Genomic DNA, 16,341 nt, shown 5'->3' on the forward strand with positions numbered 1-16,341 from the left:
AAAGACATTATAAACAATTTTCGGCTATAAAACTGTCACGGTTTTTAACACATCTCATGAAACCATCTATTCCACTGGCCAATACGCTTGAACCATTTTTGTTCAACAGGATCATCATAATAAAAACCAACGCATTCAGCCGGCCGGTGTGGCCGTGCGGTTCTAGGCGCTTCAGTCTGGAACCGCGTGACCGCTACGGTCGCAGGTTCGAATCCTGCCTCGGGCATGGATGTGTGTGATATCCTTAGGTTAGTTAGGCTTAAGTAGTTCTAAGTTCTAGGGGACTGATGACCACAGATGTTAAGTCCCATAGTGCTCAGAGCCATTTGAACCAACCAACGCATTCATCAACATAGTTATGTTTCTCCTTGAGATTGGCAGACGAGAATGCTACGTTTTTGCCTTAATGTCGCCGTGACTGCTGTCCCGATACTTCCTACCGAGGTTGTCATCGGTAATTTTCAGACTGAGAACGACGGATTCTTGTTTACTAGACATCTATCTTCCAGAAACCTTACTTTGTATAACTGGTACTGGCGATATTTCCTTAAATGAAAGACAAAGGAAGGCAAAGCATCTCAATCCCTAACTGTGATACTTTATCCACTACATTGGGATCTTTACAATGGGAAGTGTGACCGTCCAAAACAAATAATATATTTCTCTCGGAGGAATCACCTTTCCCGGTTTGAGTTGAAGTCCAGTTTCGTCCGTAACGAAAATTCTCCCACAACACAAGCGTATCGTATTGTTCTCATATTTATAAAAAATTTCTCCACTTCTTCTATACTGAGTCCTCCTTGAGCGAGCAAAAGATAATCCCTGAGCTTTTATTACACTTAAATTTGGAGGCCTTCCAGGAATTAATAAACCAAGTTATATCCTGCCATTTGTTTCGAAAAATTAAACAAATGACTAATGTTGTTTCTTACTGCGTATTTGAAAACGAGTTCTCTAACAGTTAACACCAAACCTTTTGCATCCACCAGCAACAAATGCCTTACGATTTCGTCCTCCACAGCAGCAGTGAGGATGCGTGCTTTCCTGTTTCGTCGATTAGACACGTTGCCATCGCAACTCTTGAACGCAACGTGTTTCTTGGTACCGAGAATAGTTTGCCGGCAGTTGCATGGGACATTGAATTTTGCTGTCTCTCACGTCTTGAATAGCGACTACCATATCCCCCGACATCCACTGCCAAAGCTTTCGTTTGTTTTTATACTTGCGAGGCATTATAGGCACCCGAAAAATAAATAAATAATTTTACAGTTACTTCAAAGGAGGAAAGCTGAAATTTTGTGAGAAGTCGACCTGTCTGGATCACCCCGTACGAGAGGGTCGAAATCTGACCGAGTTATATAACTGAGTAAGAGATGGCACTATAGGTCAACCAATGAGTCACAGACCTTTCCCCTCCCAAAACAACAAAGCTAACGGCATGCTTTCAACACCATAACCGTTAGAAACCGTTCATTATCATACATATCTACAAAATACACTGCTATTTTCATTGCTAATGTTCTAAATGGAGCGTTGTAGCATATGATAGACCCACAGGATTATCTTCTGCCGCTACTTTTTGTTGTTTAAGTTCGTGACGAAAATCGACACAATACACACATGTTGAAACAAGATTTCCCACTACTGGAAAATGTATTTCTAGTCTGCTGCAATAGAGTGTACTACCTTCTGAATAAGCGTTGTGTTAAAAGTGTCAAGATGTCCCAAAATTACCTTACGTATTTATGATTTAATTTCTTACTTTCAGTCATTTTATATTTTCGCCCATCATTACTTCTGTTACTCATTTTCCTCGAAATTCGTTCCATTTATAAACTATGTTTCATTTCAGTCCTCATTTGCGTTATTTTCTGGAATGGTGCTAGAAGAAATTATGTTTTAAATATTTTGTATCACGATTGCCATCCAAAAAAATTTGTATGATGTAACGAAAAATAAAATTTTGCCAATTTTGCTAATATGAACAGATTATTTCGTCTTTTGTTTTTTATTCGACAGATCAGTATTTTCAAATATTTAAATCTTGCGATGGATAAACAGAGAAAATTACAATCACACAGACAAAGATTCCAAATGAAAAAAAAAATAAAGGAAAGTAAAAAATAACATTAACTAAAAAGTTAGTACGATTATTAAAATGACGCACAAAGCATTTGAAATGAAAGAAATTATATTTAAGGTACTTCATTAAATAAAAATATTAGTCGTAGCTTTATCAAATGGTTCAAATGGCTCTGAGCACTATGGGACTTAACATCTGAGGTCATCAGTCCCCTAGAACTTAGAACTACGTAAACGTAACTAACCTAAGCACATCACACACATCCATGCCCGAGGCAGGATTCGAACCTGCGACCGTAGCAGTCGCGCGGTTCCGGGCTGAAGCACCTAGAACCGCACGGCCACCGCGGCCGGCGTAGAGTTATCGATAAAGAGAAAGACTAGAGTGTTTACGACGGGCTTCGAATTCACAACCGTCAGCATAACTTAACCGAAACGTTTCGAATTGATTGATAATGTCATTGCTGTCGACAGTCGCAAGAAACTGTGAAATTTTGTTTTGTAGATTACTGCCAAATGAGGGCCCACCAGAGTGAATGACTGCAAGGTGTGATACCTGGGACGCATGACACCTAGGACCCAAGCCCACACCACGGTGTAGGTGTTATTAAACAGCCGATCCCACCCGTGGCTACTTGTCCTTGTGAGCCTAACTGCCCTAAAAGGCTTCAAAATCAACAGCACACCATGTACACAACCAACACAGCTAAGTGTAAACTTAGTATGAAAACAGCCTCAGTGCCCATAACAAAAGCACGTACCTCTTTTTTGTGGTGCGTGTAATCTTCGAGCAAAACCGTTCGTTTTTATTTCTATCACTGTATAGAAATCGAAGGACACGAAACGAATCGTCATTTCCTCATTGGTACTACCACTGTACGAACGCCCGTTGAAGTATTGTCCAGTGACTCACGAGAATGTCCTCGTTAGCGTCTGGTAGCCTGTCAGGCGCGAGTACAAATGACAAGCGTCAGCCTGTCACAGGTAGCCAGATGGAAATGAATCGTCCAGCGGTGGCGCCGGGGCTGTGATGCGGCAATCACGGGAGGTGGCGCACGGGGCCAGCGGGAAAGCCGTCGTTCCTCTCCGTCTCGAGATTTTCGGCAGCCGGCGGTGACGCGGCTAGCGCGGCCGCCTCATCCATCACACGCCGCGCCTGCCAGCAACCTCTGCCGCGGCAGCCATCAGTCAGCTCCTTGGCAGCTCGCTACCAACTTAGCTGCAACCAAATACCGACGCACGGATTTCTCGCCGGACGAAACTGCGCTGCACGCTGCCCGCGTCACGGTGTTCGAAAACTGGACTGCGATAAATGTTTCTGATGTCGGTCACAAAAAGAGAATAATACGGTGAATCCCCGATCAGTCGAAAGACTTTTCTATCACCACTCTTCCACTTCTAGCCGCCTCTGTAGTTAAGGTCGTAAACTTACGCTCGATTCGCAGGTCGCCTGTTCGAATCTCGGTGCTGGAAAAAAATTTCATTGGTAGTATTTGGTCGGCAAGGGGATGCCACGTGTTGACGTACAGTTCCTGATAACCAAAATTTGTGCTCATGACGTGGATGAAATTTTAGGCCTTTGCGCAGTGTCTTACTGTTGTGTACATAGTTCCGCGTAGTCAGCGCGTACATAACTTTCCTACTAGAGCGCGCCCCGCTAAGCACAACAGCGCAGGCGCAGCGCTCGTCCGTCTCCGCACTACGAGATGGCGCTGCCATAGAGACGGAACAAATCCTGCTTCCGCCGATCCGCGTATTAATATGTAACGCAGCCAATAAGATTACTGCTAACGTAGAACCTTTTCTCCTCGCGGATCGCACTCGCGCCGTGATACATGAACGCGCGAGGTATTATAACGAGTGTACAGACCTCCGATTAGTCAGTCTGCATTTGTCTGCACCAGTCTGCATTTGTCTGTACCAGTCTATAGCCCAGTTTCAGTCCGCGCCTAATGAGATTACCATATTCCTGTACATAGCCATGAAGAGAAATGTATATACACTTTTGTCAAGTATCAGAGATATATGTGAGAATAAGATTAACGTACCAGTACCAAAGGAACGTCAGACTGTCAATTGTAAATAGCATCCAGAACCAAATTAAGTAATTTTTATGCTTGTTATTATTTTAATAAATGTGTGTGAAAATTAATCAAGTTCTGTTTAAAGTTGGCCACCGTCAATCTGCTACTCTAAGCGTGCAGTGGCATTTCTGTCGTCTGACCTAACGGCAGAAGATAAACACGCCACGATAAGACCACGAGACATATTGCTGACACTCGCCTACTTCGTTAGAGCGACAAGTCAAATAATCTGATGGTGTGTGTACCGAAGGTCTTACAGTACGCACACCACACTTAGGGAGTGAGGGCCGTAGGGCAGTGTTGATGGTGTTCCCATCGTCGGACTGGGGCCTTAGGTCCGGCAGCCCCTTGCTCCTATTCGAGAGGAATAGGCTATTTATGTTTTACCCTCTCCCTTCTCTCATCATCGTACAACGCAAATACGACACCGCACAACACACACACGACCATTACAGTCCTCTACACTGAAGAGATACGCTTAAGACACAATCTTCATACAGTTATAAGTCAAAACATTATGACCACTTCCCCACGCGACGTTGGATGCTGCCTGGTGGCGTTGCGGGCACGTGACACGGTCGCAAAAGTATATAGGTGGAGTACACACGGACGGGGTATCATCCTAGCTAGGATATCGGCTGCAAATGGGGAGATTCATTGAGATAAGCGACTCTGACAAAGGGCAGATAATTATTACGCAGAGCCTGTGAACGAGTATCTCGAAAACGGCGAACCTGGTCGAACGTTCACGAGCTGCTGTCTTGAGCATCTGTCCAAAGAGGTAGAAGGGCAGTGAAACTACCATTATTCCCTCAATTGTTCAAATGGCTCTGAGCACTATGAGACTTCTGAGGTCATCGGTCCCCTAGAACTTAGAACTACTTAAACCTAACTAACCTAAGGACATCACACATACCCATGCCCGAGGCAGGATTCGAACCTGCGACCGTAGCGGTCGCGCAGTTCCAGACTGTAGCGCCTAGAACCGCTCGGCCACATCGGCCGGCACCCTCACTGGTTGGTCGCCCACGACTCTTCACAGAACGTGCGGTTCGGAGGCTCGGTAAAGTAGGATAGACGATGGATCTGTGGCATCTCTGCCGAAAGAGCAAAATGCTGGTGCACCCGCAACTGTTTCAGGCGCAGACCGTTCGTCGTACATAGTTGAATATGGAGCTCCGCAGCAGGTCACCCCTACGTATTCATATGTTTGACCCAACAGCGTCGTCAGTGAACACGGGACCATCGGAATTTTTCTATACTAGGTCGCTGGCCGTCTGCACTAACGCCATCATCGAAGTGAATACCTTCTCGAAACGTGCCTGGCGCCATGGACACATGCTGTAGGAGCAGTATTATGCTGTGGGAGACACTCTCCAGCACTTGCATGGGATCTGTAGTAGTAATCAAAGACGTGCTGTCAGCTGCGAACCACCTGCATCCATGTTTGATGTCTTCCCCAACGGTGATACAATCTTTCAGTGATATAAGTTAATTGTTCGTGTCTCGGAGCCAGAACCATGCTAGAGTTGTTCGATTCACGTTGATGTCTCGCCGAGCAAATTCGCTTGATGTAAACTCTATGGAACCCATTTGGGTCGCTAATGGGCGTCATCACCGCGTACGCAATCAGAGGCCCGTTATGTACGCGAATTACATGACCTGTGCGTAGACATCTAACGCCACATACCTCAGCAAATCTACAAAAAAATCTGTCGGATCCCTGATATCAGAGCCAGTGGTGTATTTCGTTCCAAAGATGGACAAACAAGCTATTAAGCAAGTGATCATAATCTTTTGGCTCTTGAGCGTACATTGCGAGGGTAGAGGCCGCTGTGTACGGAACATGAAAACCGTTTCCGATTAGACGGCTGATGGACTCCACGGTTTTCCAGTCAACAATACCGTACCATTCTCTCTTCAAGTTGTTCGCCTCTAATATCAAACTGCCTAGTCGCACAGTGGTTCGGATGCCGGGTTAAACGATATGTATTCCAGTCCAAAAGCTGGGTGAGCCAGTGAAAAAGTCGTAGGAATCCAAGGACAGACCACTTCGAGTTGTACGATGTATCGTACAGCACAATAGTGTTCAAATCAACATAGAGGTTGAGGATAATTTTAATTTATTTGAAACCCAACAAGAAACAAAGATTGAAGAATCGGAACGTCGAACTCTGAATTCTTGCAGCTTGTTACATTGTGCAGCACAAGATCAAAGTACTATTCAATCTAGATTAGCACATTACGGTGGAAGTTCTTTATAGCACAGTAAAATTGTAATAATCTAAGAATTTATGGAAATTTGATCAGTGTGCAGTGTGTGTTAGTGTAACGCAGCGGTATGGTAGTCAAGCTGGTCCCCACCATCCCCTAGGGGCGTTCTAAATTTCATGGTGGCTAGTAGGTTGTTCGGCTTTGAAAAAAAAATAAAAATAAAAAACTTTTTCATAAGGTTTTCATAAAATTCTGACATTAGGTAATTTGTAAGATATTATTATTTGCTTTAATTTGCTGTGCCTCTACTTTATAAATTTTATATAGTAAAGTAAGTTCCCTACTTTATAAATCACCATTATTGTAGAACCACTGGGTGGCTAGAAAAATTTATGATTAACGGAGACACAGAATTGGGCGATAGTTAAAAAAGGTTGACTGCCCCTGGTGTAACGGATGGATCTTTTATCATGTGTTACGTCATGAGCACCAACAGAGCTGAGTAACGTTGTCAAAAAACGAGTTGTTCCATAAGAAGCATACGCTGTTAAATAAAAAGACGATTATGACAATGATTTTCTTAGTTGATGGGCAGGTGTGGCAATATCTCTAACAGAACACAACCGTACGACGGCGAGTCAAAAAGTCCTTGCCTCTACTTTTTTACCCAAACTGCGGCTGTAAATTCGAAGTCAAGAAATCGATTCCCAGCACAGGACCTTTCTTGGATCAGCCCGGACTTATCTGCCGTCAGTTGGTGGATATGAAGGTTGTGCTTCACACGTCCAAGGCGTGCGAGCAACAAAGTTTGATTCGTTTTCTATGGAGCAAGGGCCGAACTCTCAACTAAATCCACAGGAAATGCAGCTCACGTATAGGGGAAAAGTGTCTCGCCTTGAAGGCCGTGAAGATCTGCATGACAATGAGCGATATGGGAGCCAGCGTTCGTCGCTGACTGACGGCAACATGAATGCAATGGTGAAAGTGGCTCGGTGAGTGCGCCTCAAGGATATTTCCCGGGCTCTTGGAATTACTGTATGGGAGTGTTTGCGAGATCGTTCACGGGTCCTCACGGAACCGAACACGGACATCCTCGAACGCTCATTGTCATGCAGGTCTCCGCGGGGCCTCTTGAGAACTTACACCTCCTCACCATCATCATCATCATCATCATCATCACACGTCTCAAAACGAGACACTTCTCCCCATTCGTGAGTTGCATTTTCCTCTGGATTTCGATGTGAGTTCTTCCCTTGATCCGCGGAAGACGAATCACACTTCGTGGCCCTTACATCGTGGACGTGTGAAGCACAACCGTTAGATTCAACAATTGACAGCAGTGTCGTGCCACATAGCTACGGTCAAATAAAGCCAGGACAGATGTCTTGATGATGATGACGATGATGGTGGTGGTGATGATGATGACGATGATGGTGGTGGTGATGACGACTGTGGTCGCATGTTATTAGTGCGAAACATCCCTGTATTGTTGTTGATGATGATGATGATGATGCTAACGATGATGATGATGATGAAGGTAGCGTTAATAGCCCATCCACACCCTGACACTGTTCTCCACCAACTCTCATGCTGATTGCCTGACGACGGTGTGTGTTGGCAGGCCGGCCGCACCCCGCCGCGCTGCTCCCCGCCAGCATGCTGGTAGCGTGCGCGGGCTGCGACAAGCCCATCCTGGACAAGTTCCTGCTCAACGTGCTGGAGCGCACGTGGCACGCCGAGTGCGTGCGCTGCTTCGACTGCCACGGCAACCTCACCGACAAGTGCTTCAGCCGCGAGGGCAAGCTCTTCTGCAGGAACGACTTCTACAGGTGAGCCAGCGACCACTTCTCATTCTCATTCTCTCAAAACTTACACTGTCTCGGCTGCAACGGGGAACGCGACCATCACCAATCGTCCGAATGACAACATTTCACTGCACCGACAGTCACTGGACGATTCAAAACGTCCCTCTATTTTGTGCTGTATCATTCACTCTACAGTGGACTGTTGGCTGCTTCGAAAGTTACTGGCAAATAAAAACTGTGTGCCGACCCGGGACTCGAACCCGGGACCTTAACTTGCACGCAACGCTCTTACTGACAGAGCTATGTAGGCACCAATCACGACCAGCTGAAGGCAAGGTTGCGGCTTGGAGTCCCTTTCCGGCACGCAGTATTAACCTGCCAGGAAGACTCATTCCTACGTTTTGTTTCTGCTGCTGTGGACTTTCGGCTGGAGAGACATTTTACAGCGCATGCCCGATGGAGCTGAGTAATTTAAGAGCTGGTCAAATGGTTAAAAACACGCCTCGCATTTACTCTATACTCGAACGTTCCACTGGTTACTGTGCATTGCCTACGCAGAGCAATATTAGAAGTGTGAGCCCATGCACGGTATCACGTCACACTACCTAGTTTTTCGTTCTATTCAGCAAAACATCCAAGTAGGCTTGGAGTGGGGTAGGGGGAATATCTGAAAGGTAATTTCTAGTTTTGGCTTCACCTGACGAAGGGAAACCTCCCAAAAGCGTTAGTTGGTTACAGGGGGACTAGACCTATTTTTAATCGTTTACGCGAGAAGAGTATCAATTTTGATTTTAAGCATCAGTAATGTTTGTGAAAGCGACTGTAAGAGCAATGTATTTGTTTATAAAACCTTTTCTACTACCACTCACTATTTTTGTTTTTATTTATAATTTGGCCGGCCGAAGCGGCCGCGCGGTTCTAGCGCTGCAGTCTGGAACCGCGAGACCGCTACGGTCGCAGGTTCGAATCCTGCCTCGGGCATGGATGTGTGTGATGTCCTTAGGTTAGTTAGGTTTAACTAGTTCTAAGTTCTAGGGGACTAATGACCTCAGCAGTTGAGTCCCATAGTGCTCAGAGCCATTTGAACCATTTATAATTTGAATGGCGAGTTTCGGGAAATGATTCCTATTTTCAAGTGCGTTCTCCATGCGCTATGCCACTTATTCGTGTTGTTTTCGATGAATAAGGAGCTTCAGCATTCTTCAGTTTTTACAGTAAAAACACCCGAACTTTTTAGCTAATGGTCGTTTTTATATAGAGATAATGGCGTGCTTGGAAAAAAACGTTCTAGTTAACGGTAGTCTTGTAGTCCACCTGTTCAGAAAGTCACACACATTAAGTTTCAAACATTATTTTCTGTGCACAGTGCACAATGATATTCTATGATACATTACTGTTTCGTACATATAGTATTTATCTAAGACTTATCTCTCTTGATTATGTGTAAACATACCTTTTTAGTAGACCGGCTTTCCCTCATAAGAATAGTCAGGCGCATTTTCTCTGGTGTTTCGGGAAATATTTGCTTTCGCGATGTCTAGCTGGCATTAGCCCAAACAAATACTACTCATAACGTCTATGGTATCGACAGTAAGCGTCGCTTTTTTCTCCGTAACAAAGAAAGTGATTTTAAAGCTGAATTTCACGTACCCGTTCGATAGAGCGGCTCCAAATTCGTCTAGTGCGATATTCGTTTCATCGATATGTATTAGCAAGGACAGTAAAACACGAAGAATGACCGGTACTTCAGCAGCGATAGTACCACTCTGGCCCATGCTGTACCACCGCCATGCAGCAACGCTACTCTCTCGGCGCTGGAGTACCGGCTATCCGTCGTGTTTTCTTGTCCGTGCAAATACATACCGATGAAACGAATACCACACTAGACTAATTTGGGAGCGCTCTATTGAATGGGCACATAAAATTCAGTTTTAAAACCACCTTGTTAGTTACGAGGAAAAAACAACACTTTCTGCTGAGACTGAGTATCGCTTGAAAGACATGATGAGCAGAATTTGTTGGGACTGACTCCACCTACACATTGCAGTGAAGATATGTGTGTGGCACTGAAAATGTCGACGGAAAGCACTGTGTGTCTTGTTTCAAAACACTTTTTCCAATCATTCATTTTACTTGTTGTTCAGAACAATGAAGTCCACTTTACTCTTCGACCTCAAGATTGCTCAGTTCTGCCTCCGCTGAGTTAGCTGTCCGTTAACAGTGAAAGGCGTCAGTACGGGTAGTAGTACTGATGGAGAGTTTTCCGAAATGGACCTCCTGTGGGGGTTCACTGAATGCAATGGAAGGGCGACACTATCCTGAAATGTTCGCCCATCGACGGCAAACCCATTACAGTACTTTTACATCTAATATTTTGAAGAATCAGCCTCAGTCTCGCAAATTTTCTGGTCTTTACCTGGTTTCGGCTAAATTAATCTAGCCTTCATCAGAAGCATAACATTACTACAACATGCCAGAGTAAGGCACAGGCAACATTAAAATTAAAAACCTATAGTACCGTCGTACCATGTCGAATTAAAACTATTTAACTGAAGCCCAGCCCCGGCATCTCTTCACCACGCGGTCGGTTGGCAGCGGCAAATTTGCGCGACTGAGGCTGATTCTTCAAAATATTAGTCTATCACAGTTGCTGACGGGGCTGCAATATGCTAAAAATTCTTAAACTTTTATATCTATTTGAGGGTTGCTGCATTACTCCGTATTTGTGGTTCGTGTAACAGTCTTATTCACTGTTGTATTTAGCTATAAATAAAGGTAACGGGTGGGTAGATTGAATAAATCATAACGACATGAATACTCTGTAACGAACCACTGGGCACCACGGGTCCCTTGTGCCAAAATACCTTCTGTGCCGTTTTTAACATTTCAAGAGTTTCTTTTCCACTTTTACCGATGAAAAACCATAATTTCACCACCGCATGCTGTTGACGAAAATCAGGCTGCAAAAACCACAATCACACAATACAGTTGTCACTATAAACTCTCCTGAAACTAGCCCTGATCTTCTTCAGCTCCGGAACTGGGCTTACTGACTGTGGAATGTACACCATCTGCGCTCCTAGCGGTAAAACACGGTGTTACAAAAGCTCTGCCCACCAGAAAATTTGCTAGGTTTCTTTTAGGTACCCTACGTATAAAACTCATTAACTACCGGGACGGATTCTTGACTCGAAATGGAGGAAAGAAGGTCCTATGAACTTGTGTTGGTATATGGACGGTGTACATGCAAAGAGAACAACACAGTACAGAGCTGCATCCCATTCACGTCACAAAGTGGCCTCCATGTAATTGCAGGTGATAGCGATAGTAGCGGTTGTGATGTAGGATACACATAATCATACTTTGGCCGACATTGTGTTAGCGGGCCTCTTGCCTGGAGCCTGTACTAGGTATCGTCTCAATATCCTGCAGAACCCGGTGCTCCATATCTGGTGTATGCACAGTCCGCCGCCTCCCTGCACTTTCGCCTGTCTGAAAGGACCCATGATCACATAAAAGCCCAAACAGGGCTTAAAATGTAGAGTGATGTGGTTTGTGTCTGAGAGGGTACTTGTAGTGGAACAGCTATGCTGCCTCTCGACAGTTTCCATCTGCTTGGCCGTACAAAAACACCATCTCGGCTTGTTCCCAACAAGAACTTCAGACAATTTTTCTGCTTACATAACGCTGCGTCAACCACACAACCTGTAACACACAAAGAACACAGGGCACGTGGTCAGAGGAACTGTCATTTGTACAACAAATGCACATATGTTTATGTGTAGTGTATTGGTTATTTTTTCTCTGGGTCGAACAGTCTTTCCACAAACACGTCAGGATGATTTACTGCCTGATGTTTTCTGCGCCGTCATAACTCCACCACTGCGTCCACGTGCCCACTCTTCAGCACCTGACCTAGTCTAGCCTAGGGGAAAATAGACGTTAACGGGTTGCTCTTGCTACCTCTACTTTACAGGTACTAACCGACCTGAAAACATATGATTTGTAGCAGCTATAGTCGTTAGTCTGGCAATAACGTAAATTCAAATGTACCTGCACTTATACTCGTTACACCATCTATGTATGTATGTGTTTGTGTGTGATTGATAATTACACACGTTCAATATTTACCTGCAGACTGCAGGTCACTCAAAATATAGAGGAACAACAGCGCCACTACACGCAGAGTAATGCTACCGCATAAACGCCATTGGTGGTCCGCGAGTCAGTCGGACAGTTTACGAAGGAGCAATGGCTATGAAATCGAGCCTTTGTCCTGCACTTTGAACGCCGCGGCCTACTCTTACCTGGTGGCAGAAAGTGGCTGCCTTCTTCGAACAGGGCGGCAGTCGACAAGTTGGCATCTATTAGAGAATATTGTCGAAGAAGACGAGGGGGACGTGGTGTGGGGAGTTGGGTAATTGCCGGAGGCATTGTGCGCCTCCGTGGGAGCGGCGCATCGCGGCAATAGCTCACGGTTGGCCTGCTGCAAATGCCAGGCGCGGCCCGACGCTTCAATTGTGTGGCGCCAGCGGCAGCGGCAGCGACGGTGGCGCCGCGCGGCGGCGGCGGCGGCGGCGGCAGGCTGCGGGCCCGCGGCTATTGGGCGCTGGGAGGCTGGCCGATGCTGGCCGGCTATCGACCCTGCGCTGCCACAGAGCTACTGTGCGCCAGTTCCTAATGTGCCGTGGTACCTGTCTGGAGCACAGGCGGCCAGGAAAGGGGGTGGCAAAAGTGTGCGCCTGCCGGCTTCTGGAATCTGTTACAGAATTCTCTCCAATTTCCAGCAGAACATTGTCCGCTGAATTACAGATCCATGTCACTGACGTCGATCTGCAGTAGAATTTTGGCACATATACTGTGTTCGAGCATTATCAGTTACTTCGAAGAAAGCGATCTGTTGGAACATAGCACGGACTCAGAAAATGTCGTTCTCGCGTAACACAACTAGCTCTTTATTCTCACTAAGTAAATGAGTGATATCGGCAGGGGATGTCAAATTCATTCCACACACTTTTAGATTTCCAGAAGGCATTTGTCAGTGTTCCACACAAGCGACTTCCAATGAAACTGCGTGTCTATCAAGTATCGCCTCACTTGTGAGACTGGCTTCGTGATTTCCTGTCAGACAGGACACAGTTCGTGCTAACTAACGGAGAGTCAGAAAAACGGAAGGGATATCTGGCGTTCACCGAGTGTTATAGGCTCTCTGCTGTTCCTAATCTATATAAATAATTTAGGAGATAATTTGAGCAGTCATTTTACATGGTTTGAAGATGATGCTTCACTTAGTGTCTAGTAAAGTCATTAGAAGTACAAACCGATTGCAAACTGCTGTAGGCAAAATATCCGTATGGTGCGAAAAGTGGCAATTGGCCCTAAATAATGAAAAGCGTGAAGTCCTCCAGGCGAGTGCCAAACGGGATCCGTTAAATTGCTGTCACACAATAAATCAGACAAATCTGAAGGGTCACGTGGGGTAGCCGCGCGGTCTGCAGCGTCTTGTCATTGTTCGCGCAGCTCGCCCCGTTGGAGGTTCACGTCGTCCCTCGGGCATGGGTGGGTGTGTCGTCCTTAGCGTAAGTTACTTTAAGTTAGATTAGGTAGTGTGTAAGCTAAGGGACCGATGACCTCAGCAGCTTGGTCCCACAGGACCTTACCACAAATATCCAAATTTCCAAATCTGAAGGCTGTCAACTAAATATCTCGGGATAACAATTATGAACAATTTAAAGTGGAACGGTCACATTGATAACGTTATGGGGAAGCCAAACCAAGACTGCATTTTGGCAGAGCATCCAGAAAATGCAACAGGTCTACTGAAGTGACGCTTTCCGCCCTCTAATAGCGTCTTGCTGTGCGGTATCGGATACTTATCAAATGTTCAAATGTGTGTGAAATCTTATGGCCATCAGTCCCTAACCTTACACACTACTTAACCTAAATTATCCTAAGGACAAAGACCCATACCCATCCCCGAGGGAGGACTCGAACCTCCGTCGGGACGAGATACTTATCAGATATTGATTGTCGAATGACACTGAAAATGTTCAGGGGAGGGCAACTGATTTTGTATTACCGCTAAATAGGGGAGGGAGGGAGACAGGTATGATACGCGAGTTGTGGTTTCTGTCATTATAACAAAGACGAGATATTCTGACGAAATTTCAATGTCAAACTTTCTCCCCCGAACGCGAACATATTTTTTTCGCCTCCAAAAGAGGAATCATCGTAACAATAAAACGAGGGAAATCAGCGCTCGCGCGGAGAGATTCAAGAGTTCGTTTCTCCCGTGCACTGTTCGACAGAGGAACAGTAGAGAAATAGTGTTAAAATAGTTCGGCGAACCTTCTGACCAGGTACTTATCTGTGAATTGCCGGGTAGCCATGTACATGTAGCTGTAGATGTAAACGGCAGATTTAACGTTACCGATCACGACGAGAAGTAATTCAGTTTTAACAATCGCCTTTGGTTTTATTAGTTGTGTTGTGTACATAGTTTCGCGTAGTCAGCGCGTACACTACTTTCCCAATAGATCGCGCCCCGCTAAGCACAACAGCGCAGGCGCAGCGCTCTTCCGTCTCCGCATTACGAGATGGCGCTATCTTAGAGAAGGACCAAATTCTGCTTCCGCCGATCCGCGTATTAATATGTAACGCAGCCAATGAGATTGCTGCTAACGTAGAACCTTTTCTCCTCGCGGATTATACTCGCGCAGTGATACATGAACGCGCGGGCTATCAATACGAGTGTACAGACCTCCGATTAGTCAGTCTGCATTAGTCTGTAGTCAAGTTTCAGTCTGCGCGTAGTAAGATTATCATATTCCTGTACATAGCCATGAAGAGAAATGTATAGAAAAAAAAATGTTCACCTTATTCTCTCCTTTGCTGTTTTTAAATGTCTTCTATTGTTTTGTTCTATGTCTTTCGGCTGAAGAGCAGCGCCTCTGCTGCTGCCAGCCCGCCCCGATGGGGAATTGAAATACAATAAAGGAAAAAAAAATGTATAGACACTTTGTCAAGTATCAGAGATATGTGAGAATAAGATTAACGTACCAAGACCAAAGGAACTTCAGATTGTCAATTGTAAATAGCATCCAGAATCAAGTTAAGTAAGGTTTATGATTGTTATTATTTTAATAAATGTGTGTGAAAATTAATCAAGTTCTGTTTAAAGTTGGTCACCGTCAATCTGCTACTCTAAGCGTGCAAGTGGCATTTATATCGTCTGACCTAACGGCAGAAGATAAACACGCCACGATAAGACCACGAGACATATTGCTGACACTCGCCTACTTCGTTAGAGCGACAAGTCAAATAATCTGATGGTGTGTGCACCGAAGGTCTTACAGTACGCACACCACAAGTTGTCACTCTGGTCATGGCAAATAATGCCAAATCCTTGATGCGGGTGTGCTTTCAGGCGCTGTTCTGCACACAATACGGATACGAACTTTTACAGAATCGTGCCGAGAATATATCTTCAGTCTTTTCTCTGTCGCTTCTCATTCTGCCCTTACGAAACTGCGGAAAGGAGCCAGTGTAATATTTTGGAGCACAAATTCCATTACCGATTCCCGACACAGAACATGGTTGCAGTGGATGTGGGCATAACAGAGCGCCACATTCTGTCACAGAGCTATGAATTCTGCACTCCAGTAGCCGTCAAGCCTCATAATAATCTGAGGAGACACGAGGATTATCCTTGGTACAGTCTTAGGTTTTAAGCTACAATACCTGCTAACAGGAACCTTGAGAAGGTGTTTGCATTATAGGCTACTCACAGTAACTGTAATGGCATCGGAGAACGGGTTCAACTAGGAAGCGATCTGCCGTAGAGACTATAACCGGGAGTACTGTGGCGCGGTTCTTCTTGATGTCACCAAGGCCTTTGACAGTGTTTGGCATGCTGGACTTCTCTGGAAGATGGACCACTTTGGCTTTCCCCGGGCGTACGTGCGCCTCATTGCGTCGTACCTGCAGCACCGTACTTTCGCTGTCCGCGTTGACGCGGCCCTCTCCACTGCCAGGCCTATCGTCGCCGGGGTGCCGCAGGGCTCCGTCCTGGGCCCCGTCCTTTATACTATATTTACTTCGGACCTTCCGACGTCGCCGCGTGTGGAGAAAGCCGTCTACGCCGACGATACGATGCT

General features: G+C 45.5%; 1 protein-coding gene across 1 annotated transcript in view; it reads left to right on the forward strand.

Annotated features, from left to right (window-relative positions):
- Positions 1 to 16,341, forward strand: part of LOC126204372 (LIM/homeobox protein Lhx1) — a 487,576-nt gene that overhangs the window by 129,416 nt on the left and 341,819 nt on the right. Inside the window, exon 2 of the mRNA XM_049938745.1 lies at positions 8,002 to 8,209. Within this exon, the coding sequence (XP_049794702.1) occupies positions 8,037 to 8,209 (173 nt within the window). The 5' untranslated portion in view covers positions 8,002 to 8,036. The remainder of the gene's footprint in view (positions 1 to 8,001; positions 8,210 to 16,341) is intronic.

The sequence above is a fragment of the Schistocerca nitens genome, chromosome 9 (genome assembly GCF_023898315.1).
Source record: "Schistocerca nitens isolate TAMUIC-IGC-003100 chromosome 9, iqSchNite1.1, whole genome shotgun sequence".
In the NCBI taxonomy this organism is placed as follows: Eukaryota; Metazoa; Arthropoda; class Insecta; order Orthoptera; family Acrididae; genus Schistocerca; species Schistocerca nitens.